Here is a 24,472-nt window from a genome sequence, read left to right as displayed (position 1 = left end):
ATTTTAGTGTTCGGTCCGGAAATTGTCCCGCCAAAAAGAGCTACGCGCGCGCCGCAGCTCTTGCAGCTTTAGCGCACGGACTCCCTAAAGCTTCAGTGGACGTACGTCTCATATTCTGACAATAAATGCGACTTCATTACTCTGTACCATATAAATTTTGCGACATTCACAAGGCAGCGCAAGAAGCAGCGCAAGACACACCATGAACAAAATACGCGCAATCCAGGCGCTGAACAAGAAAGAGATAGAGAATGGAATGTGAGTACTTGCTTTCCTCTCCAGCATTTCCAGAATCCCTGCTAACAGATGTACTCAGTACTCCAGAAGCTTCCTGGCATACAGACTATCGAGACACTGCCTACGTCTACTTTGGCGGTCTTCCTTACGAATTATCCGAAGGCGATGTAATAGCGATTTTCTCACAATTTGGGGAGCCTGTTTTCTTAAAGTTGGCTCGCGACAAAGAGACTGGCAAGTCCAAGGGCTTTGGTTGGCTCAAGTATGAGGACCAGAGAAGTACCGACTTAGCGGTTGACAACCTTGGCGGAGCGGATATTGGTGGTCGCCTAATCAGTGTCGACCATGCGCGATACAAAGCGCGGGATGATGAAGACCCCGAAGAGTTCAAGGTCGGCTGGGAGGACATGCTCAGGCGAGAGGGACAAGCGCTGTCAGAAGATGAGAGTAGCGAGGAGGAAGTGAAGCGGCCGATGCTACCAGAAGAGCGAGAACTTGCGCTTCTGATGCAGGACCATGATGACGACGACCCCATGAAGGGCTTCCTGATCGAGGAGAAGAAGAAGGAAGTTGAAGAGGCGCGACGCAAAGCAGAAAAGAAGGATCGAAAACACAAACACAGACATCATCGGTCACATAGATCGAGGAGAGATGGAAGCGAAGAAGACCAGCACCGTAGATCAAGACGAGACGAGACTCCCGAAGGCAAAGAGGACCGACATCGTGATAAGGATTCCCGACGACACAGAGATGATGACCAAGATCGAGAAAGGAGACGCGATAGGGACAGAGATAGGCGAAGGGAGAGAAAAGACGACGATGAAGACCGTCATCGTGTCCGAGATCGGAGGAGAGACCGCGATCGAGAGCACAGAAGGCATAGGGAAGAAGACCATGTTGAGTCACGGCACAAACGACGTAGGGAAGAAGACCAGGAGGAGAAAACATCAAGGAGAAGGAGTAGAAGTCGATCGCCACGACGGCGCGACGATTAAAGCACATTATACAGTAAAACAATATTTCACTCGGTCCAAAGTAGCTCTACTTATCCTGAACCCCTCAAACGCCCATCCCAAGTTTGCCCAGCATTAAGAGTCATATCCGTTGTGATCATTAGTTTGCCTTGTAGCGTGGCCTCACTTGGCTCATGTGTTGCCCAAATAACGCTTCCAGCCTTCCCTTACGCAGTGTCGCTTTCCATCTTCTCCGTCAACAATAATGAACTTCTCCCATCGTGCATCATGCCCAGCACCTATAACAACAAGACTATCATCGCTGATCCAGCCAATAACGCCCTTTGGTGGCCGCGATGTTCCTAGAACAGTGCTCTCCGAGAAAGAAATGCCCCCTATAGCAGCTTCATCACCAGCCTCAAAAGGTGCTGAGCTAAAAGAGTAGACATCAGAAAAGACTCGAGGCATCAGTGGAATCTTGCTGAGGATACCCCACTTCCCCGTTCCGTCGCCTGGGTCTGATCCAGAAGCGCCGAGCTGTTGACTTCGGCTCATTCCTGGCTTTCGTGGATGCGGTACGTCGAAGATGTGAAGGGTGGACTTGTCAGAGGTACAGGCAAGCATCGTTCCACAAGGTGAAAAGGCAAGAGAAAAGATAGTCGCAGGGTCAATGCCACGCCGAAGTTCAGCAAGTCTTGCACAATTGCTTGTAGCATAAACACGGATTAGTGTACCTGTTTCGCTTGCACTGGCCAGAAGTTCGCCATCTGGGCTTAATGCGATGGCCTTGAGGGCTGAAGAGTGGGCCGGAATGATGCTGACATTCCCGGTCGCCAACTCGATGAGTTGTATCTGTCCAGCAGTTCGGCCGGGGAAGGCAAGCTTCTTCTCAGAAAGACAGCAAAGACCAAGGAGATTGTCTGCAGTTTCGTAGACATGCAGTAAATCCGGAGGTTTGGCGAACGAGTAGACACGCACGCTATTCTGTAGGACAACAGCGATGCGCTCCCTACCCAGTTGGACGCCACGAATTGCCGTCAATGCTGTGATTTCCAAGGCAACTTTGCCCTTCATGTCGTCCCATATTATAGCCTATTTTCCGGTAAGCGAAGAGCTAGGCAGTTTGCCATGATGGCTTACCTTGTTCATGGCAAACTTGGGTGACCTGCCGCCACCAACAAGAGCAAGGTAGTTGGTAGTTCCCATCATCTGAACGAGGCCGATGCCAGCATTGAAATCTATGAGGCTGTGAGAATGTGCGTGTATAAACTTTATATGATGGACATACCCCTCGAAGCCTTGAGAAGACATGATTTTGTGTGGAAGACTGAGCCGAGTGTTAGTGAAGGGAAGCACATAGGATTGTAGAAGTTGACTTACTGCAGATGCCTGAGCCTAAGCCTACAGAAAAGCAACTTGCATCGTTATTGAAAGACACTGACAGTACAGCTTCAGTACTAGAAGCCTCGATCGGTGGCCGTACATTCATCGTGAATGAGTTGATATGTACAAGTTCAGTCTCGGCCTACAGTACGGATCTAGTGTTTCCGGTGCGAGAGCTGAGAGGGGTAAGTCAAAGCTGAGGCGAACGTGATGTTGATGGTGATGTCGAGAAACAACAGGTTTCGAGCAATAATGATTGGCTGATGAAGTTTATCAGGGAATGTTACCATGAAATGAATAACATTTCGAAGGCGCCGAAACCTTATGTGCTTATTATGTAGGTTTATTTGATGTCGCTTATAGAACCACCACTGATGAGCAGAGCCTGTACCTGCGTGACTGAGGCTTGATCTAGACTGTGGAGAGGCTTTAGGAAAAACAGTTATAAATCTATGAATGAACAGAAATTTGCATAATAACAACGGTAATAATGTGTCTTATATCCAAAAACAGGAGTACAGATAAAAGTGAGCTTTCGATGTTAGAGTAGCTCTTGTTTGTCTACTATGTCTCATCCACTGGACAACTCGAACCGCGTCACGGTACCTAACAGCCACAGTCCTTATATTCAGCCACCAACAATCTATTGTGGCGCAACATAAGAACAGGCTCTTTGAAGACTTGACTTTAAGTTAGTAAGGGAGAAAAAAATCTACCCAATATTACCCAATATTACTCAAGAAACTTCCTAATTACATCGCAAAATATCTGAAGTTTATCTACGGAGTAAAGTATCCAGGACTAAAGTAGTCCTTGGTTGTTTTATCATTGCCGAGAGATTCAAACGGACAGAAGAATGATATCACGTGACGAAACAAAAGAATGAGCTCTGATTGAAGCAAGCGCCACAGCAAGGCTCGTTGAGGGTCCGCTAGTGGTCCCTTGGGCGGGAAGGCGGTCTGGCTTTACAGGGTGCTGAGGTGCAATGGAAGTGTGGATTTCGTAGTGGTAGGGGTGCACCTGCTTTGCTCCCGCTGGCATTTGTTAGCACTGGCACTCTAGCTTAGGCACTTCCCCTGAATCTTAGAGGAGGAACGATTGGCCAGGTGTGAAATTGCCCATACCCCTTGAGCAACCCAAGTCCAACACGACCCGTATCCTTCTCTCCTGGCTCTGGCTCCTCCTAGCCTCCTTTAACATTTTCCCCTTGGTTCAGGTTCCCCAAGTTTCCACTTCAACCACCGCAAGCAAAACCATACTCGATTTGAGTTGTTGCTCGACGTTTGGTGCCTTCGACCTATTCCTGCTACATCTCCTCAGCTTCGCCTTAACTTTGCAAATCTAATCTTCAAGATGTCGTCCATGGGTGTATGTGCTATCTCTCCTCCGGTCCTGTCCTGTCGTGTGGATGCCACCGCCGTTGAAGCTACAGTTTCCCACATGATTCCATGGACCAAAACTTTGACGCGCCTACCATTTCAATCTCAGCTCGCTAACCCCTACTCCCCAATAGAAGATGATCCGTCGAAAGAAGAATGTCAAGAAGGGTATTCAGTTCTGCCTGATGGTCTGTGGTGCTTCAGGCACTGGTACGTGGCCCCTAGCGAGAACCGCTGCGACGACAGCTACCATGGCCTCGCTGCGATTAATATAGTACGTCAAGCTTACAATCGACAGGCCGTACCACCTTTGTCAACACACTTTGCGGAAAGAGCGTTCTCGATCATAAGGAGTCCGACGATGCTGGTAGCGCCCACGTTGAGGACGGTGTCAAGATCAAGCCCATCACTGTTGGTATGTACATCTCATTATCGTTGCTTGCATACATGACACTAATTGGACTATAGAGCTCGAGCTTGACGAGGAGGGCACTCGCATCTCCCTCACAATTGTCGACACCCCCGGCTTTGGTGACCAGATTGACAACGAGGCTAGGTAAGCTAGTATCGCGGTCCATGTTTTTACCCCTCCGCTAACCCAATCCCAGCTTCTCAGAGATTGTTGGCTACCTCGAGAGACAATATGATGATATTCTTGCCGAGGAGTCTCGTATCAAGCGTAACCCCCGCTTCAGAGACAACCGAGTCCACGCCATGCTTTACTTTATCACTCCCACCGGTCATGGGTATGTTTTATAAGCTTCTAATTCTTCGGACGCGACTGACGTTTGCAGCCTCCGAGAACTCGACATCGAGCTCATGAAGCGCCTCGCTCCCCGTGTCAACGTTATCCCCGTTATTGGCCGCGCCGATTCGCTCACCCCCGCCGAGCTCGCCGAGTCCAAGAAGCTGGTTATGGAGGACATCGAGCACTACCGCATTCCCGTCTACAACTTCCCCTACGATATTGAGGAGGACGATGAGGATACCGTTGAGGAAAACGCTGAGCTCCGTGGCCTTATGCCTTTCGCTATCGTTGGATCTGAGGAGGTTGTTGAGATTGGTGGCCGCAAGGTTCGCGCTCGTCACTACCCCTGGGGTGTTGTCGAGGTTGACAACCCTCGTCACTCCGACTTCCTTGCCATTCGATCTGCCCTGCTTCACAGCCACTTGGCTGATTTGAAGGAAATCACCCACGACTTCTTGTACGAGAACTACCGTACTGAGAAGCTGTCTAAGAGCGTCGAGGGTGCTTCTGGAAAGTGAGTTCTGACCAAAGTCGCGGATATTGACCACAGCTGACTGACTTATTTTTAGTGCTGATAGCTCAATGAACCCTGAGGATCTTGCCTCTCAGTCAGTGCGCCTCAAGGAAGAGCAGCTCCGACGAGAGGAGGAGAAGCTCCGCGAGATCGAACTCAAGGTGCAGCGCGAGATCAACGAAAAGCGACAAGAGCTGCTGGCCCGCGAGTCCCAGCTCCGAGAGATCGAGGCCCGCATGCAACGAGAGGCTGCTTCTCAGGCCACTGGCACACCCGAGCCCAATGGCGAGGAGCCACTCAACTAGACCTATCATTTCACATTGAGGTCTTTTGCGGTGTTTCAAAAATGCGACGTTGGACTATTGTCTATTGCTGGCGTTGGTTTTCCTCTCCCACGACTGAAGAGAAAGATGAGAATATTCCCCCTGCTGCTGAACAATTGAGTTGTCGTTTTCTTTTTTCTTCGCCGCCCTCCTTCACTCATTAAACGTCTGCTATTCTTAAAACGGTTCTGGGCATGCCATCTGGAAACGGTTTCCCTGGAAAACTGATGGTGGGCGGCTACCCATTGTTTAGAAGCATTCTCAAGGGAGGGTCATTATGTATCTGGCTGTTGTAGGGACGCAGCGTGCGGGGAGTGTCTTAAAGGGATGAAGACGCCCTTGCGCTACGATACGATGCATGCAGACGACTGGCGGATAGGACATATTGCCGTGTCCTGGTGCCATCTTGTGGTCATATTAGACTTGTATTGGGCGTACATCGTTGTCCATTCTTGGGCGACACAACCTTGATTGTTTCTTTTTTCTAGTGGCCTTCTAATGCTGATATCAAATAAATTCAATATTTTTTGTAATACGACTGTTGTACTCTGAAACACTTGCTAGATCTTGTTACTTGGAAATACTCATAATGTCTTAGTTTATGATGATGACTATCAATTATCCTGTCCTGAGTATAAGCTGCTTGGACAGCCCAATTAACGCGTAGTGAAGGAAACCAAACTTTGTCCAGGAACGCTAGGGAAAAAACATAGTCTGACTAGGGAAACCCTCTGTAACACAACAATTAAGATAGCTCTTGAATCAGACACAGCTCGCATAACACAATCTTAGTGGCACAGTGATGTAAGTTAAGAACCGAGTCATCGATCCACAGGTCTCGTGTCTACGCCTCGTTAAACTTTTACAGGTCGGTATCGCTTAGTTATTAGACTGGCTGTTGAGAATGCGCAGAATAGCGAGGAAGAGGTTGATGATGTCGAGGTAAAGGCTGATGGCAGCAGCGATCTCCTCCTCGACATGGTGGTGACGAAGGACAAGCTGGGTGTCGACGAGAATGTAGCCACTGAAAATGAGAGCAGCAAGGCCACCGTAGATGAGCTCGCCGGTAGAGCTGTAAGGGAAAAACATGGCCATGAAGCTGAAGATAACGAGACCCCACAGGGCACCGAAGAGGTAAGGCATCCATGATGTGAAGTCATACTTTGTCTGGCAAGCAAAGAGAGTAAGGAAGACAAAGATTCCGGCAGTAAGAACGACAGCGTTAAGAACGATGGATGTCTTGTAGAACGATACGATGACAGAGATGGTGTAGGCTTCGGCGAGGGTGAAGAGCGAGAGGAAGAGAAGGTTAGTTGGGTAAGACTTGCGCTTCCAGTAGGTCAAGCCCATGAAGATCATGGCACCAAAGAGCTGTAAATGTGTTAGTCGTTCACTTTCATGATTCCGCTACTTAGCGACAACTTACCGAAGCCCAAACGACACCGGGGTGGCTCTGGATCCAGTCCTTGTAACCAGTGCTGAAGAATGTGAGGCTGCTCACTCCAGCAGTAGCGAGGAGTTGGACAGTGAGGATGGTGTAGACCTTGCGAACGAACTGGTTGCGGATATCGACAGTGGCCTCAGCCACAGAGCCGCCGAACTAGACACCGTCATGTCAGCATTTCCTTATTCGCCTTGCATCGAACGTATCTGTTCCTACCTTGAAATCATCGGGAAGGTTGTCCTCGCTATCGCGGGGTGCACCAAAGAGGCCCTGGGTTTCATCGCGAGCAGCCGAACCCTCAGCGTAGGCGGGGGGCGCGTGGGTGTAGTCGTCGGGGTCGCTCTGAGGAGCTGGCTGATACTTGGTGTTGGAAGTCATCGTGGCGATAAGTGCGCGTACGTAGCGATAAGTCCTTCGATCGTTTGTGGGTTGGCTTGGTTGAAATAAAGGAAAGTAAGAGGGAGGTCTCGTAGGAGGGATGGTTTTCGAGGTTAAAATGGTTAAAGTGATGGAAAGTGCGGGTCACTTCATCGATGATGCGAGGCCCATAGGGAAGTGCTTGGGAGAGGTCATGTGGGGGATAGAATGGGGAAACTGTGGCGTTTTAGGTAGCTTGGGAACGGGTGGCGGTGCAAACTATCGCGTCAGCTCCCCACTCTAGCTAAAGCTCCATCCATGATATCAACCGACTTCACTTCACACACTCTGGCCATGCATGTCTCGTCTCATTGAAAATTCATTGTGAATATAGAACTTGCATTGATTTCTGTTATTTGCTCCATATCAGTCAACTCGAGGAATATCGGCTATAACAAGTTACATCTCAGACTTTGCTCAATATGCCCAGATCGGACACCGTCCGCATTCATAACCCTTCCGATGTCACACCTTGTCACTTGTAAATGTTTGCCCGTTCCAAAAACTAGCCTCCACTCAGGCGAGACTTAGCGGCCTCACGTGGAGGCTAGAGTTTTCTGCTGTGCAGGGGGAGCAGGTGATTCCATGCTCAAGTTGAAAGCCGGAGGGTTAGATGATGGTCTGGGAGCCGGAGATGGACTCGGGGGCGTCATCTGCGGATAAGTACCGAAAGGGTTGTGGAAGTGACCACCTTCTGTCGAAGGTGGCATCAACGGGGTATAGGGGCCAGCAAGAGGTGCCGTCGTAAACTGGTCTGCAGTCGGCGTCGAAGTTGGGACCGGCATGAGGTCTCCTCCGCCAAGTGCAGGCGAATGGTCCGGTCGTTGCGGATAAGAACCTCGTTGCTGTGCTTGCTGAGTGGGGGACCACGACTGGAAGTTCGGGTTTGGGATTGAACCTGGGTAAGCCAAACCAGAGGGAAGACTCTTCTGGTTATACATGTTCACTCCAATAGCCTTGTCTGTGGATCCAGTTTGGCACTCAAAGCGGACCGTTGTGTGGTTCTTGTTGGGCGTGAAACTACGCTGATAGTCTCTCTGCAATGCTTTGGTTTGCTGAGCATTCGGAATATGCTCATACAAGGCGTTTGATTGCCCGTTGAAGAGTCTGGAAGTTTGAAGTTGACTGGGGAGGTTTAGTGCAGGGCTTGCTATCGAGGGTTGATTGCCTTTATTGACCGGAAGTTTCAGGCAAGACGGCAACCCGCTTGGAAGAGTAGGCTTCAACAGAGAAACATCGTAAACGGGCTTCTCTTCCGTTGTGACCTGGATCTGCTGTGGTGGAACTTGACTAACTTCCGTGGGTTGTGTCTGGTCAGAGCTCTCCTGAGAAGATGAGATTGCAGAAGATGCCGATGACGGAGTGGACATCCCAGTAGCGGCAACAATTCGTCGTCGTTTCGGATTATCAGCCGATGTCGAAGGTGGGTATGGAAATTCGACGCCATTACAAATACTGATGGTTGTTTGTCCAGACGACGGAGGGGGTCTCTTGTTCGAGTTTCTAGTCGAATACTCACCAGACGACTCGGGTTGATGAGATCTGACTTCTAGCTCACATGAGGGCTGTGGTGTTTCCGGGAGTTGAACTAGGCTCATCTCGTGGTCCAGCGACTGGAAGTCCAGCAATTGTGTCTTTCGAGAGATGATGGATTCGACACTTGACTCCCTTCGAGGGCTCAGTCTTTGGACAGTGTCCACAAATTCGCTGAACTCTGGCGGTGGTGTAGGCTCTGAGGCCAGCATTTGGAACGACGCTGGTAACGCTTTCTCCGAAATCCAATCCATGAGAACCTGGGCAATTTCATTGCTGTTCGTCTCGAGAAACATAAGATGCCCGTTGCCCAGTATGTTCTTGTCCTCAAGCTTGATCATGTCGCATTTGACGCCAGCTTGCAGCATGAAAGTCACTGTAGCCCAGTCGTACATGCCATGCGAGCTTGCATGTGCCGTTACAACCGCGTTAGGAACTTTCTTGATATTGATGAGCTTTCGAGGCTTTGGAGCCTGTACGAAACACTCGCTCTTTCCATCAGGCGATGTAAGTTGGGTTATGTCGAGCGGGTTCTTCTCAGGATGGTCATATCCTCCATGTGGATGTGCTGGAGGATCGTAGGTAAGAGGGATGTCCGTCAATCCGTAAATCCGAGTCCCTTCCTCATACTGAATGAAAGGTGTGTACTGGCGGTAAGGATTTCTTTCTTTGGGGCACGCCGTGCCAAAAGGAGGTCCTGGTGGCTCCAGAACAATAACACCAGCGACGAGGTCAGGTTCAACGTCGGTAGCTAGCCAAGCCGCAGCTCCGCCTGATCCTTCGCCTACGAGGATAGACTTGCCGACATGACGCAGGAGCGCTTGGAGGGCGTTCTGAGCGAGAGATTGGCGCTCTACTTTGTTGAGGTGAAGAGTCTCCAAGGAAGCGCAGTACTTGGCGAAAGTGGGATCCCCGCGCATTCCAGTCTATACATCGTCAGCACTTGTATCAATAGACACGAATTTCTACACTTACGCCAGGCCATTTATCGTGGAGTTTCGCCTTTGCATATTGGAGGGGCACGCCCACTTCTCGAGGTACACCAGGCGCAGTTAGGCTTGATTCAACTCCTCTTGCCGGGATAGAACTGGAGCTGAGGCCTGCTTCGCGGTAGATGTAGTGGGAGGTTGTTAAAAAATTGGAGCGACCAGAAGGGGGCAAATCAACGATGAAGACTTGGAAGCCTTTGTTAAGGAAGAACGAGGCCCATCCAGGCTGACCATCTGGCTTGGTTGTCTAGACCTACGCGGAGTTAGGATCAGTTGGTGTGATGAATTCTGATAATATTGCTCACCTGACCAGTGTGAAAGTCTCCATGGATGAGGATGATAGGGTATGGATGGTGTCTCTCGAGAGGTTCCAGACCCTCGACGTACATCTGGCCAACGATGTTCTTCGCAGTCGCAAGCGTCGAACCCATGCTCCAGTCGACATTGACGAAGAATGTTGTTCGATAAGAGGCTGCTTCATTTTGCGCTGCCGGCTTTTGTGCTTCTTGTCGAAGATTGGGTAAGTCGGCGCTTTGGAGATCGTCAGGCTGAGAACTGGATAGGTCTGGGCGGGTTGGCGGGCCTCCTGAGATCTTCTCACCCGGTGAAGGAGAAGTTTGATTCATATTGAGTCGTTGGCTTGAGAGTTAGTCCCATGAAAAGAAACGCCTGGATCCGGACTTTGAGCGTCCGGTGTCGCTGAAGCTGCGCCTGGAAGAACGCCTCGAAAAAAAGATGTGCTAGTGAAAAAGAAAGATTTGCTACGAGGCTGGAAGGATCAGCTGATCATCAGGTGGTTGCGCGCCGAGACTTCTCGGCGAAGAGAGTCAACGGTGGTGGTTGAAGAAGAGAAGAGAGGTTAGTTTGCTTGAGCCTGAAAATAGAGGCAGACATATAAGGCCCTGGCGAACCTGAGTGAAGGCGCCTTCAAAGAATATCCTCGCAAAGCCTAATAATAAGGCGCAAGCTCTTGTTCGAGGTTATGCGAAGTCCAAGTTTCCTCTCGGTGGTCGAGACGAAATATTTGGTGTTGAGATGAGAAGTGCGAGGTGTGAAGGAATTACTCGCGGGTGGAGGATGAAAGACCGACCCTCAGATTCCGACGATACATAATAACAGGTATTTCTGGTGCCTTCATTTGACCCTAAAAAGCCCCAAAGGATCACAATGCATTTCCATGCTCCCTTTGTATGTGATTGCTTGGTCGCCGCCAGTTGTCGACAGCCGTTGGATAGTTACGAGACATTAAGACAAAGATTGTTCCCCGCGAACGTTGATAGGCGATGCAATGCACGGTCAATCATTTCAATTGTTTTTATACCCTTACAGAAACTCCGTTTCCTTCTTTGTCTATCACCAATCTTTCGCTAAACTGAATTGATGTGCGAAAGCACCAAGTTCCATTGTTCAAAGATTCTCGAGTTTGTGGCCATACCATATAATCGCGAAAGAATGGATTCCCGGATGAGAAAACATATCTCAGTGTGACCTTTTGTATAAACTATTTTCTTATCATCAGCAATTTTGGCCGTAGTCCTCCATAAACGTAAATACACCATGATATTAGAGCAGCCAGCTCTAGCAACTCAACCAGATAGCACATCATATCCCACAACAGCCAAGATCCATCTTCCTTACATCATGAGTTGAAGCTGAATGTTCACGGCGACACAGGCTCAGGAGCATCATCCTTCATATCCGGCACCCAGCCCTTAGGTCTCTCACTGCCTCTCACCACAAGTCCGTACCCTAGTCTCTCAACCTTTTTGACACTCTGCCTCATCACAGCCATCTTTCCTCTCCAATCCTTGGTAGGCACATCAGGTAGGATCTCAAACTCACACCCAAGCTCTTGAATATCACTCATGATATTTCGCCGTCCATCTCCAGCCAATTCACCGTTCTGAGCTGTCGTGACAGTCGCAAAGCGCATCATCTCACCAAACAGATCGAAGACACCGAACATGTAGTCATTTGGTGTGAGTGTTATGTCGCTGGGCATAGCGGCTTGTGCTTGCGTGGGTGTGATGAGTGTTTGGTGGCGGAGGTAGTGTGCGAAAGAGAGAGCCTCGACGAACTCTTCGAGACAGCGGAGGGAGAAGGTGTAGCGATAGCGATTGACATTTTGGACATCTGGTGCGATTCCATTGAGGAGCTTGGAGATTTCTTCGAGGCGTGTATCCATGTCTTGTTGGATGTGAGGAGGGAAGTCCTTGTTGAGATGCTTGACTCTGTGATGTGTGAGCAGACTTTCACTGTGATACTTAGATTGGTCTTAGGTACCTCTGAAGGGTAAAGATACTACAAACTAGTTAGTAAAACTTGCGCTTATGATATAAGTCTTGGAAACTCACATCTTCTTACTCTGGGCAGTAACATCTCGCGATGCCTTCACAATCCTCTCCCGTCGATCGTGGTGCTCATCTAGCTCATCACGAAATCCTTCAAACATATCATGGAACCTGCCCCTTGGCCCAGTCTGCTTCGGCGGGCCTGCATTCTTCACACGAGCATTGCCGTCGCGATCTCTCTTAACGCCGCCCGACATGATGATTCGATTGTTGAAAGAAATGCAGCTTATAAGAAAAAGATGGTGGTCGATGATGTTGGAGGTTGGTTAGAGGCGGGTCTTGATTTGTTAGTGCGTGTTTGCAGGGATGACGTGAAATTTGTTAGTGGAGAGAGAGAGCAAGCTCTCCATTTTTGGAAGGCAGCTTGATTCGGACTGCGTTACCTCACTCAACATCAGCAAACTGCCATTGAGTGGCACGCTACAAGAGATTTCTTTTTTGGGTGAATCGGAATAAGAGGAAAACTGAGATAACTTGAGACTTCACAACCTGTTATAAGCTATGGTCTTATAAGCTCTTTACCCCCTGTATCCTGTCTCATCTCACTACACACTCACCGCCAACTGTCATCTTCACCTCATCTCAACCTTCACAATGCCTTCGATAACCCCCTTCCTACACACAACGCCACTCTTCACTATATCTCTCTTCCTCCGCCTCGCTCTTCTCTTCTATGGCCTCTATCAAGATGCCCATTCAGCCCTGAAATACACAGACATCGACTACCTTGTCTTTACCGATGCTTCCCGCTTCGTCGCTGAAGGCTCATCACCATATGCCCGCGACACATATCGTTATACGCCTCTGCTCGCCTGGCTGCTCCTACCAACCACCAGATTCTCCGCTTTTGGAAAGCTGGTCTTTGCTGCGGCTGATCTCTTGGCGGGATGGCTTATTCTGCGCGTGCTTAGACGGAGGGGCATGGATGAAGCTACTGCTGGGGGCTTTTCCGCGCTGTGGTTATGGAACCCTATGGTAGCGACTATCAGTACCCGTGGAAGTTCGGAAGGCCTCTTGGGTGTGTTGACGATGGGTTTATTATGGGCTGTTGAGCGACGAAAACTCAGTCTTGCTGCGATCATTCTTGGATTGTCGGTTCACTTCAAGATATACCCCTTCATCTATGCACCAGCTATTGTGTGGTGGATGGACGATGCTCGTTTAGGTAAAGAGACAAAGGCTGCTACTCGTCCTTCATCATATACGGAAGTAGTCTCAAACTTCTTCACGCCGGATCGCCTCAAGTTTGGACTTCTCAGTCTCATAACGTTCATGATTCTCAACCTCATCATGTTCTCTATGTAAGTCCCCATACACAAATATCAGAGCTGCTTAACTGACCAACTCGCAGTTATGAGACCCCGTTCCTTGTTCATACTTACTTTCACCATGTCACAAGGGTCGACCACCGTCACAACTTCTCGCCTTATAACGTCCTGTTGTATCTCACCTCTGCCACTCCCGCTGATGCTGCGCCTTCATTCCGTATCGAGTCGTTCGCTTTCCTCCCTCAACTTCTTCTATCTTGCGTTCTCATTCCTCTCGCTATTGCCAAGCGCGACCTTGCAACAGCCATGATGGCTCAGACTTTTGCTTTTGTTACGTTTAACAAAGTCTGTACCTCCCAAGTCAGTCACCCTCATCCTTGTTGCTCGTCCGTGAACTAACATATTGTCAGTACTTCCTTTGGTACATGATCTTTTTACCACTTTATTTGCCCAACTCATCTTTCCTCCGCGACCCCAAGTTGGGCATCTCAGCACTGTTCCTCTGGGTAGTCTCCCAAGCTGCCTGGTTGCAACAAGGTTACCAGCTCGAGTTTCTCGGCATCAGTACCTTCTTCCCAGGCCTTTGGTTGGCTTCGCTCGGCTTCTTCTTGGTAAACTGCTGGATTCTGGGCGTCATCATCAGTGACGGTGCTGCTCAGTCAACACGATCGACCATTAAGTTCCACGTCGAATAATAGCCACACGAAGTCCCCCTTCCAAAAATTTGGAAATACAAAAGCAGGCGTGTATTAAGCATGGATATTTTATTGATGAAGATAGCATAAATACTCAGACAATCTTATTCATCGATTGTAATACCAAATCGCCAGTATCGTAGAGGGTATATGGGAAGCTCGTATTCCCTGAGATGAATTACCTCGCCGTCTTCTCTTCCATCTTCATGACTTTTCAACAGATCCCAATCAAATTCTTCTCAAAGCCCAGTAAAGCCATACCAGCAATTCCCGTGTATACATGCGCCCTCATAACTCCCAATCTCCTGGGTATGTGGTTTCAATTAACAGCTTCCTTTCCTTAGTTCCAAACCTTGAACGCCGTCTCAAAACAAAAAGAGTGATGTATCATATGTGTAATCCAGCCATATCGACCTTCTGGCTGTCTTCTGCGATTTAAGATTCATAGTTTTTTATATTGGCATGCATTCCTCACTGAATCGTGATGCCTGTCGCAAGAGATCGATAATTCGACAACTTGAGTGATGCGATCTTCGTCCTCGGGGGGTCAGGTGTAATGACCATTCTTCCGTCCTTGTTGTACACAATGTTGCCAAAGGACTCACTCAGTTCTGGGAAATGAACATCGGGGCGTACGCGACCCATCTCGGCCAAAATCCTCTCGCTCCAGACGCCAGAGCAGGCGCCCTTGTGCATAATGAAAAATGGGTTGAGAGGGGGTAGCACGGAGTCTGATATTCGCGTTTAGTAGGAATTCAAGGTTGGGCTGCGGAAAAACTTACCGAGATCAACGAACCGAATCCTCAGATAAACCACCTCCTTGAGCTTTTCCAGTGATCGAATCGCAGACAGTACCAACTTTTCAAAAGCATCGATGAATCCCATATCTTGAATGCCAGAGCCAGCCTCGTGGAAGCTTGTGTTGTATCGACAGCAATTCTTGACTGTCAAGTCCAGAGTCTTGAGTCGGGAAGTTCGTGAGTCAGTTGACCGCATAGCCACATCAAAAAAGTGGTGACAAACGCGGCCAGTGTAGGCGAAATGCTCTAATGAAGGTAACGCCTCGGCCATCCTTGCACAAATGTGCGTCTTCTGTACGACCTTCGAATAGAACGGGGGCATGACCCCCTCTCGACGATAGTCGCTCTCGAGGCAAAGGCTCAAATTCGTGATGTGACGTGGGAGTTTTGGGAGAAACTCGGCCATCGTAATATAGCTCTTTGACTTTGGTTTGCTATAGGAGCCCTGCCACTCGTAAAGACCTGGTAAAGCTTTCAGAACTGTGGCAAAATCCTGATCATCTCGCATAAGATTCCACTGGCCCCTCGTGACTAGAGTCTGCACCGATTCGAGGACAGGCAGCGGCTTGTAAATGGCCGGATCGATCCTCTGCTCGGGAAAGTGAAGAACTCTCGGTGCCTTGCGTCGCTCTCCTCCTTCCAGGGTCAAAACTCTGGCCTGGGGTAGAGTCTGTCCAACGAATTGAAACACTTGCTCGAGGGTACAGTTGTTGCCAGGTAAAGTATATGTCGCGTTAGTCAGTCCTTCCATGGTTACTGTAGGAAGCGTCAGAGTATTCGACAGAGCGACGGGCCCGTAGGTTGGTTGGAAAACAGGGAACCAGATCTCAATATGCTTGACATATGATTGCAGTTGCTCGTGCAGAGCAAGGTGAACCATAGCATCTTCCAGACAGTCCACAGTCGCTTTTAGTTTAATATGACGATATAGCCGCTGTTGAACAAGAATCCGCCAAACATCGCTCACAAGCGCCAATTCCGTCAATTCCCTTCTCCTCGAATGTCGAAGTGCCGTCCCCCAACTCTTTGTAATGCTCGATACGGCCATTGAACTTCGCGATGTAGCCGAGACTCGATACCCGAACAGGTGATCCAGTATCGCTTCATGTACCTCAATTGGCAGCTGGTTGAAGTCGGTTATAGGGCGAGGAAGGACCACTGGCTCGTTATCAGGGAAAGCGGTAGAGTCAGTGGGTGTATCGTGGTCGGCGCCATGTGGAGAGCCGCTGGAGCAGCAAGGCTTGGAGTGTCGGCGATCAGGGTGAGGAAATGGTGTGCTACTCGGTCTCGTCGGAGGAACAAAATCGGATGTTTTGGCTTGATCGTGAGAAGGGCTGGACGAGCCGGGAGAAACGGGGTTGGAAGCGGTATTGAGAATGCCGTTCAACATGGACGTAGCCATGATAGAGGCAAATTCTGTATCGGAGTCGGCATCATCGTCTCGATCATCGCTCAGGTCGTTCCTTCGTGATGTATAACTATCTCGGATAGGTAGAAGGGCGGATGCAGGAATCGAGGTAGGACAAGGCGCACACGGGCCGGTGTGGCCATCATCGGCCGTATCCATAGGTTCACTGATAGAGTCTCCCATATCAATATCGGTATCGGTATCTGATTGCGATTCAAGTTTCTCCATAAGATGGCTCCAAGGCCGGCACGTGGTGCATCTCAATAAGGTCGGGCCGGGTTGAATGATGGCACTCGAATACAGGATACAGCGGCGGTTGTTGGATGAAGAGGAACAGATTATGGTTGATAGTGAACGAGGAGAAGGTAGTTTATCGGCCACAAGGTTCAAGGGTTGGAGATTAAGCCCCCAAAGATCCGGTTGGTTCACGGTGGACACAGACGGACGGGAGAGGGAACGGGAGGGATGAGAAACAGGTGATTGACCTCCAGGGTGAGGAATGGTAATAAAAAAAGGAAATATGATGGGTTGCGATACGACAGCCGATGAGATGGAACCCCGAAACCAGGGTCAGTCAATCAATGAACTCCACGGTTACGGACGAAGGCGACGAGAGTCGATTTCGTAAGATTGAGACTTTGAATAGGTAGGCAAAGAGAGTTAGGGGAGAGGCAGAAGAGAAGAAGATAGGTAGAGAATAATTGGGGAATGGAGATGGAGATGGATATGGAAAAGAATGACGGGAAGGGGAAGGGAAAGATGAGCCAGCCGTTGCGTTGAGTGGGAGTGGGAGTGAAATTGGAAATGAGAGGCGTTGATTAGCAGATGCTGCACTGCATTGCACTACGCAGCACCGTACCGCACCGTACTTTACTGAGGTGCATAGGTAGCGAGCGAGCGAGCGAGAGGCCCCCTCCCCTCACTCACTTCTGCCTTTGCTAGCATATTATTTATTGTTGTTATTATTCTATAGCTGAGTAACCCGCTGTTGGGCAACTGAACTGAACTAACTTGATTGCCGTATTTGTCTTCATTGTCTCTCCCTTCAGTACCCGTCTCACTACTCCACCAACCAAGCCTAGGTAGGTACGGTAGATTGCGTGGTGGTTGCAGCGTATATCCAGCCCAGCCCAGGTCTTGTTTTGTCTTGAGTGGCAGTGAAGGTCTTACATAGCCTTGTAAATGTGCATGCTCGCTCGTATTACAACCCGCCCGTTCTGATCTGGCCTTTCAAGATAAGGCATCAATACTACCGTCCCCGTCATGGCCACGTCGTCACAACACATGACTCTGCTTCTTTGGTAAGTACAGTTGCATCTTGTTCATGCTGGCACAGGAATTGTCCACGACTGATCGTTATCAAAGAACCTAGTGGAGGTCGCGTGCTTAGCGGCAACGGATCTCCACAGCAGGAAGACAAGACAAGACATGTGGGAGTCCACCTAGCTTTAATGGAATTGTGGTTGTAACTGCAGGTAACCTACCAGCAACGGTTCTCTAGCAACGATCCAAAACAAATGGAATCAGATTCATCTTTGTTATCTTGTTCATCTGGTAACAAACGCTGAAATTCTGTATGGCTGCTACAGGTTCCAGCGCCAGTAGATAAACCTTATGACCTCCACTCTCCTCTCTGCAGTGCAGCCCAGCCCAGGCGATCAATTAAACATGGATCACATCCAATCCACCGAAGCCGATGAACGCCTCACTTTGACCAAATGTGTCACCCAAGTCCTCAGCCCAGCCTCTACCTATTAAAGCGCCGACTGAATCAGCAACTTATCACGTCATTGGGCACAAGGCATCTCCAAACTCTATCCAACCCCCACCCAATGGTCAGATTCTTCTGTCCAGAATAGCCTCTCGCTCGAGCCAGCGCATCATGATTTCCACAACAACCCCCTGCAAGACCCTGAAAGTTGTTCTTCTGCTAGCGCCGCGCCAGGCGCGATCTCCTCGGCTTTGCTTATTTCCCGTTTCTCCTCTTGTTGATGCGTTATCGATTCGTTAGTCTAGACGCTATCAAGGATTCATTCCAAGAGCCAGCCTTTTATTCGAGGGAGCAGTCAAATGAAGTGAGTCTTTTGTCTGGAACACAATTGATTGTATTGAGACGCCATCAATCCAACATTATGATGTACTCTGTCCTTAGAGAGCAAAAAAAAAAAAAAAATAAAAAAAAAAAAAGAATGAGATATCCAATGACACAGTAAAAAAAGGCCAATCAAAAGTCTCTGAAGCCCATCATAAAACCGTCTAATATTTTTGTCACTTACTATCATGGTGTCATACTCAAGGTCGCATCAAATTTTGATCATCATCGTGTACCCTATATCACCGTGCGTCGTCATTCAACTTTGAGTGTGTATTCGTAACCATGAGGCAGTGCATCATCAAGAAGGTAATTCTTTTCCTACATACTGGCTTGTTGAAGAAGATTGGCATGATCTTCCTCAACTGCCGATGATCTTCTCCTGCATGACGATCCCTGTCGTAAACAGCAATAGTTTGTAGGTACTCCGCAAGTAAATGCCGAATCCTTCTCTCATGTCTTGACTCACAGAATGGCTCTCCTTCAAGTGTATCAACAAACGGTATCTTGAATATATGAGCAGAACTTCAATATTGTCTCAATTGAATCAAAACAGGTCTCGTTTCCTTAAAGGAGGATCAATCAATATTTGTCGACCTCAAATCCTGTCAGCGATTGAAGGTCCATTAACATGAACTGAACAACGATCTGATCCCTAACAGCCTTTTGGCTTACACGTCAAAAACAGGTATTCTGGAGTTTTTCGTGCTTCTAAATTAGATAATTCTCGGATATTATGCCTTTCTTGATCTGGCAAAGAACTTCTAGTTTCCAAGGTACACAGCAACTAAAAGACCTCCAGAATAAGGAAGTGTAGTTAGCTTGAAGCCATTGGCAGTGTCCTCTAGATAAGCCATAAGGTCCTTGTAACCTGCTTTGGCAGCCTCAGTGTTATCAGCAACCACTGTAGCACCTGGCTTCATCCGCGGCTTGACGAGCTTGAGCGTAGGCAGAGCCAGAGGGGTCCAGACTGCAGTTTGGTTAGGAACGCTAGACACGAGAAGAATGTTTTCCTCGCCCTGGGGGCTGACTCACTGTCTAGGAGTAAGAAATCCACTTGTTCTGGCAGGTCGGTCTTGAGCGTCTCTCGCAAATCTCCCTCTCGTAATTCAATAAACTTCTCAATATCATCACCGGCTTGACTCCAGTACTTGCGAGCTTTGACAGCCTTGGTAGGTTCATTCTCAGTTGCAATGACCTTACCTGGCTGCGAGCCAGCATTCTGAGAAACTGCCAGAGCTAGGTAGATGGTGCTAACACCGAATGAAGTCCCGGCTTCGACAACGAAACGTGCCTTCATAGATCGCAGAAGGAGATATACGTAGGCACACTTATCAGGGTCCAATGCGACAAACTTATCAAGTGCGGTAGAGGCAGGCCCATCTGTGCTGACGTAGGGCGGTTCGTCGAGAGCTTTCTTGTGAAGGTCCCGAAGAAGCTCGATAGTTTGAGAGCTTGCAGCTATAGAAGCCAAAGTTGTTTCGATAGAAGCGTAGTCAGGCATATTGGAGTTCGATAGGTAACTGCACAGATAGTTTTGTAAGACGGAGCCACTGATCTATTCAAGGGAAAGCCTGACCTTTATACAATTCGAAAGTCGGACTAAGGCTGGGGCCGATGTTTATATCCGTTGATGCTGATGAGGAATCAATGTGGAACCTGTAGTCATGGGAAGGCGTTGACCAAGTTAACCCCGCTCCTCGGCGTCAGAAGTTATTGACCGATGCCGAACTCGGGATAAAACTGTTTCTCGAGTCACTGGAAGAGAGTATAGGTTGAGTCATCAGAGAAACATAGATACGTAGAAAAGCATTGTGTGCTCAAATTTATCAAACTTCATTGGACTCCTCAGATGGCTTATACCACCAAGGAATGTCAGCATCGGAGATATCTGGCCATTGATCAATAACTATAGCCCCTTGTAACTGACACTATTCAATGGGATACGAAGATAGAGAAAGGTGACAAAGTATATCGAATAACTTTGAAACTTAATCTACCACTTTGTTGGCGATGCTTTTCCTTTTCCTTACGTACCTGGAGTTCCCAGTTTGACAAACTAGATGATACTGACAGCCAGAGCACTGGCAACATTTTCGCTAACAGAGAGCCTGATAACCGGAACCGCTCGTTCAACTCTCGTTACAGCCGCAAACTGTAAACTCGTCTTCGGACTTTGTTAGTGAAAGATTCATCTTGGTCTCTGTCTCGACGCTGTGAATTTCAGGACACTCTGGACCTTCGCAAAAGAAAGCAAAAGGAATAAAACTACTCAAACCGCAAGATTTAGTTTAGTAAATGCATCTAAAACCGGTTTAAGACTTCAGTCATAGAAGGTTCGGGGTTCAAGTTGGCTCCTGTATCCTGGCTTGTCCAGTTTTGAAAAAGAGAGAAATATATTAATGTGAATTAGAAATATCATGAGGAAATAATAGAATTTGCTTAAGAGTCCTTACTACCTAGTTATAGGATATATCTTTTCCATAAGGCAGAAGACTGTAGCTAGCTTAGTCGGAGAAAGAAATAAAACACCTGAAGGGTAAATTTTTTTTTTGGAAAACCATACGAATTGAAGACTCAAATATTTCTAAGAAAGGGCTTGTAATTTCATAATTGATATTATCTGGTTCCTCTAAAGACCAAATTGAGGCTAAGCCAACATCGCATCGATCCTTTGCAACTTGTTGTGAAGATGCCGAGAACTTTGTACTATGTAGCACAACAAGTCATGGTAACAGCTGCTATAAGTCATTGAATCGAAAAGATAGATAAACACTAATAATTCACTGCGGGCTCATGAAATAAAAGGCCAATTTGCTCCTTCAGACTTCAACAAATATCATCAATTTGGGTTACATGCTTTGGAGATGGAGCACAAACGCTGCGGTGACAGCTCGCATTTTATAATTCCACACCGAAAACCTCTGAACCTCAACCATCTAAGGACAGTTGGAACAGAATATGTGTCAGATTTCATTTGTAATCATACCTAAGGGCAAGGCTGAATAGTGCAGAGGTGCCCCAAATGAAGCCATGATGACATTGAACCATTGGTGGATAAACCAGTAACGAAAGTGCTATCGGGATAGTGGGCGTAACGGATGACGTGCATGTTTTTAACTATTGCATTGGATGTTGTGTCGATCAGACAAAAGAGAGACACTGAAGAATGATTAGAAGCATGTTAATTCCGAAAAGGGGTTCGTGTAGAAAATGGTTAAAACTTCGTGTGTCAAACAACGAAACGTTGCTTCTGAAACTACTTATGGTTAAAGAAATGTTTGGAAGGATAAATTCAAGTCTTCAGGGAGTATTTTTTATGGTTAAATGGGAGATTGAGCTAGGGAAGACTTTAAGTTGTAGGGATAATAAGGATTCGTATCAAGCGCGGACTGCAACAATATTAGCAGTTGCGCATGCTGCATTGACAACGACAAGTAAGACATAAGTTCTCAACTATCAGTCTTGGTAGTTCTAGGGTCAGTTTTGACCTTCTATATGTGTATCTAGCAGCCTTGATGTGCCTTGGACTTCATTTTCGAAGTCTCAAAATACGGTTTCGGAAATTTGATATAGCCTTGGCAACATAAAACAGATAGTCACATGGGGTTTCAACTCAATAGGCAATGACCTATGAAACCATAGAAGGCGGTGTATACTCATGCGTGTAGAATATGGAAGGTAGCCGTGACAGTCTATCTCCGGCTTGGGCCGTGTGCTGTGGAGGCCAGAATGACATGTCATTGTCCAGATGACAAGAAGCCATGATTGATAATGGAGATCAATCAGACTTGAGCAAAAGCCTCTCCGCGGCTCATAGCTCAGTTGCCGCTTTTCCGTAGTGTCGTACATATGGCAGTTTTCCCGGCAGAATGACCGGGCGGCCAGTGGAAAATGGATGATATAGGGCAAGGATGCCTGTGTGTCAAGTCCGTCTCGCCACGATCTAGACTCCATAGATGCGATTTTGCGGGTTTCAGAACTTCGTCAGCTCATAACATGTCAAGGCCCGACTCAAAAGACGATCATCGGTTTTGGTGTGTCTTTGTGTTTTGTGTTAACAAAAAGTGAGGTAAACATATTTTGTCAGTTGAGGTTGTTTTGAGAGACCCAGAAAATAGCCTTTGATAGGTCGCTTGGCAGGGAGTGTTCTTCTGTAAGCGGGCTCCTTCCCTTTTGTGATCCCTTATGCTATTAGTCATGACGGGAGCAACTGCTTCAAGGGCAGCGCATTCTGAATCATACTTACCTACCTTAATTATTTCACTTAAGCATGTGAAGAAAAGAAGCTATTCCCAGACGCAGACAATGATTCCACAGCCAAAGACTTCTACCGAGGTCGTCGCTTGTTGGTTGTGTTTCAACCGTGCTAACCCCGGTCTTATCCTGTGTCGTCCCAATCAGACATAACGATGCATATGGATGCCACAAATCAGGTGAATCATCCTTAGCTGCTTGCCTTGTTCGAGAAGGTCGACATCTTTGATCGGTCCCAAATCTACTAAAGCATGCCCTTTGGTCATTTCGCTGCCCTTCACCTGCTGAGCCACACCAGAATTCGATACAGCACCTTGCTCCCTGGTTGTCTCCGAGACGCGCTTAGTCCGTGACCTGCATGGCGCCCTACCTATTATATCCCCGACAGCCCGGGTTACCACCCCCCCACGATACTCATCGTCCGTTGAACTCGGCCGTTAGAGCCCCTTCAGGATTGCCAAAACAACCCCTTGGCTCTGTATATTTGCGACACTGAGCCATGGAGAAGATCTTGCAAAAGGGGCGCACGCTAGAACAAAATGCAAACTTTTCTCCGACATACAACAGACAAAACAAAACAAAGACTATTTGCACACGTATCACCTCGGATTCAGAGACATTTGGCGTTTGTTAACACGGCGCTTCGAATCGGCGTCGTTTGAATATGAGGCGCCGCGTGGGAAGAGACTTCATCAGCCAACCAAATCGACTTGTGCCTGGCAGGTCCAGACGCCAAAGCCTAGCGTCACTTGTTTCAAACTTGGGATTGACAGGGGTAGTCCAGGGGTCGTCAAGCGCCGATTCTTGGAATGGCTTGGCTGGTTTCCAGTGAGTGGATCTTCCGTGATGATGTGACATTGAGATTCAGTACTGGCTGCCAATCGCACTGCGTTATCACGCTTTGCCAACTGAGTAACAAAACCGCCGTGATATTGCCATTGTGCATTGTTTATGGGTATCGTCCTTAGTTGGGTCTTGGCTTGGCCGGCAAGATTCATCTCAAGATACTTGACAGTCTGGGGATGTGATGCAAAGACTAAGTTAGCTGATGGCAGGAGTCGGCCATGATCATCCTCGCATATGCCCTGGATGGAGGCTTTTGGATTTTCGGATTTTCCCTGCCCCTTGCTTAAAGGCAACAAGATTACGGATAGTGATGAGCTAATCGTGCCGCTACCAGCACTCGAAGCACTGACCGTTAGCTAAATAAGTGCAACTACTGTCCTACATGTGACGCGCCAGCTCTTTGATTTACTGTGATCAGGCGGCATTTGCTGCATATCATTGGCGGTACTTCACTGGGCCTGCGGGTTGTGGGCAACGGCAACGGTTCTTCTCGCCCAACGCATTGCGGAAAAGAACAAGGGACGTGCTGCTGTTGCGGCCAAGATCGTTGCTTTCGAGAAACAGTAATCAAACGCCAATTTTGGATATACCAATCAGTGATGGCAATCGATGAGATGCCCTTACAGTTACATACGCTATTATAACTGCTTCAAAGCAATTATGGTTTCGTCGTCGATTCGATGTCACCGCAAGTGTGACAGATTTTCGCATCCCCAGCTCCTGAGGCAGAGCTGACTATAGTGATTCAAGTTAACGAGCTGGCTGAGCAAGCATGAGCATTGAGAACCCCACCGAAAACAGAAAATCTTGACGGTTCCAAGGGGTTCTTGGAGTG

At 48.2% G+C, this 24,472-nt stretch overlaps 10 protein-coding genes across 10 annotated transcripts; 3 read left to right on the top strand and 7 right to left on the bottom strand.

Moving 5' to 3' along the window:
* Positions 1–202: 202 nt before the first annotated feature.
* FPRO_03267 (related to RNA-binding proteins) lies at positions 203–1,232 on the top strand (the record flags this gene model as incomplete). The annotated part of the gene is made up of 2 exons (XM_031226540.1): positions 203–258; positions 317–1,232. 2 exons carry the CDS (start codon positions 203–205, stop codon positions 1,230–1,232), a joined length of 972 nt encoding a protein of 323 aa, XP_031077066.1.
* Positions 1,233–1,382: 150 nt separating this feature from the next.
* Positions 1,383–2,679, bottom strand: FPRO_03268 (putative HSV2 Phosphatidylinositol 3,5-bisphosphate-binding protein; the record flags this gene model as incomplete). Its single annotated transcript, XM_031226538.1, has 4 exons — positions 1,383–2,282; positions 2,331–2,428; positions 2,479–2,517; positions 2,571–2,679. The coding sequence occupies 4 exons, from the start codon at positions 2,677–2,679 to the stop codon at positions 1,383–1,385; spliced, it is 1,146 nt and encodes a 381-aa protein (XP_031077065.1).
* A 1,247-nt stretch (positions 2,680–3,926) lies between these two features.
* Positions 3,927–5,519, top strand: FPRO_03269 (putative CDC11-septin; the record flags this gene model as incomplete). Its single annotated transcript, XM_031226537.1, has 7 exons — positions 3,927–3,941; positions 4,087–4,162; positions 4,251–4,367; positions 4,421–4,508; positions 4,561–4,698; positions 4,747–5,214; positions 5,270–5,519. The coding sequence occupies 7 exons, from the start codon at positions 3,927–3,929 to the stop codon at positions 5,517–5,519; spliced, it is 1,152 nt and encodes a 383-aa protein (XP_031077064.1).
* Positions 5,520–6,416: 897 nt separating this feature from the next.
* Positions 6,417–7,359, bottom strand: FPRO_03270 (uncharacterized protein; the record flags this gene model as incomplete). The annotated part of the gene is made up of 3 exons (XM_031226536.1): positions 6,417–6,908; positions 6,964–7,137; positions 7,198–7,359. 3 exons carry the CDS (start codon positions 7,357–7,359, stop codon positions 6,417–6,419), a joined length of 828 nt encoding a protein of 275 aa, XP_031077063.1.
* Positions 7,360–7,934: 575 nt separating this feature from the next.
* Positions 7,935–10,546, bottom strand: FPRO_03271 (uncharacterized protein; the record flags this gene model as incomplete). Its single annotated transcript, XM_031226535.1, has 3 exons — positions 7,935–9,857; positions 9,907–10,167; positions 10,226–10,546. 3 exons carry the CDS (start codon positions 10,544–10,546, stop codon positions 7,935–7,937), a joined length of 2,505 nt encoding a protein of 834 aa, XP_031077062.1.
* A 1,034-nt stretch (positions 10,547–11,580) lies between these two features.
* On the bottom strand, positions 11,581–12,468 carry FPRO_03272 (uncharacterized protein; the record flags this gene model as incomplete). The annotated part of the gene is made up of 3 exons (XM_031226534.1): positions 11,581–12,151; positions 12,204–12,221; positions 12,275–12,468. 3 exons carry the CDS (start codon positions 12,466–12,468, stop codon positions 11,581–11,583), a joined length of 783 nt encoding a protein of 260 aa, XP_031077061.1.
* Positions 12,469–12,865: 397 nt separating this feature from the next.
* On the top strand, positions 12,866–14,234 carry FPRO_03273 (uncharacterized protein; the record flags this gene model as incomplete). Its single annotated transcript, XM_031226533.1, has 3 exons — positions 12,866–13,572; positions 13,623–13,899; positions 13,950–14,234. 3 exons carry the CDS (start codon positions 12,866–12,868, stop codon positions 14,232–14,234), a joined length of 1,269 nt encoding a protein of 422 aa, XP_031077060.1.
* A 471-nt stretch (positions 14,235–14,705) lies between these two features.
* On the bottom strand, positions 14,706–16,670 carry FPRO_03274 (uncharacterized protein; the record flags this gene model as incomplete). The annotated part of the gene is made up of 2 exons (XM_031226532.1): positions 14,706–14,965; positions 15,017–16,670. 2 exons carry the CDS (start codon positions 16,668–16,670, stop codon positions 14,706–14,708), a joined length of 1,914 nt encoding a protein of 637 aa, XP_031077059.1.
* A 2,628-nt stretch (positions 16,671–19,298) lies between these two features.
* Positions 19,299–20,038, bottom strand: FPRO_03275 (uncharacterized protein; the record flags this gene model as incomplete). Its single annotated transcript, XM_031226531.1, has 2 exons — positions 19,299–19,504; positions 19,570–20,038. The coding sequence occupies 2 exons, from the start codon at positions 20,036–20,038 to the stop codon at positions 19,299–19,301; spliced, it is 675 nt and encodes a 224-aa protein (XP_031077058.1).
* A 325-nt stretch (positions 20,039–20,363) lies between these two features.
* Positions 20,364–20,628, bottom strand: FPRO_03276 (uncharacterized protein; the record flags this gene model as incomplete). The annotated part of the gene is made up of 2 exons (XM_031226530.1): positions 20,364–20,465; positions 20,572–20,628. The coding sequence occupies 2 exons, from the start codon at positions 20,626–20,628 to the stop codon at positions 20,364–20,366; spliced, it is 159 nt and encodes a 52-aa protein (XP_031077057.1).
* Positions 20,629–24,472: the final 3,844 nt, after the last annotated feature.

The sequence above is a fragment of the Fusarium proliferatum genome (genome assembly GCF_900067095.1).
Source record: "Fusarium proliferatum ET1 genome assembly, contig: FPRO_scaffold002, whole genome shotgun sequence".
NCBI classification, from domain to species: domain Eukaryota; kingdom Fungi; phylum Ascomycota; class Sordariomycetes; order Hypocreales; family Nectriaceae; genus Fusarium; species Fusarium proliferatum.
The sequence above is the reverse complement of the archived record's forward strand: the minus strand, read 5'-3'. Positions and strand labels throughout refer to the sequence as shown.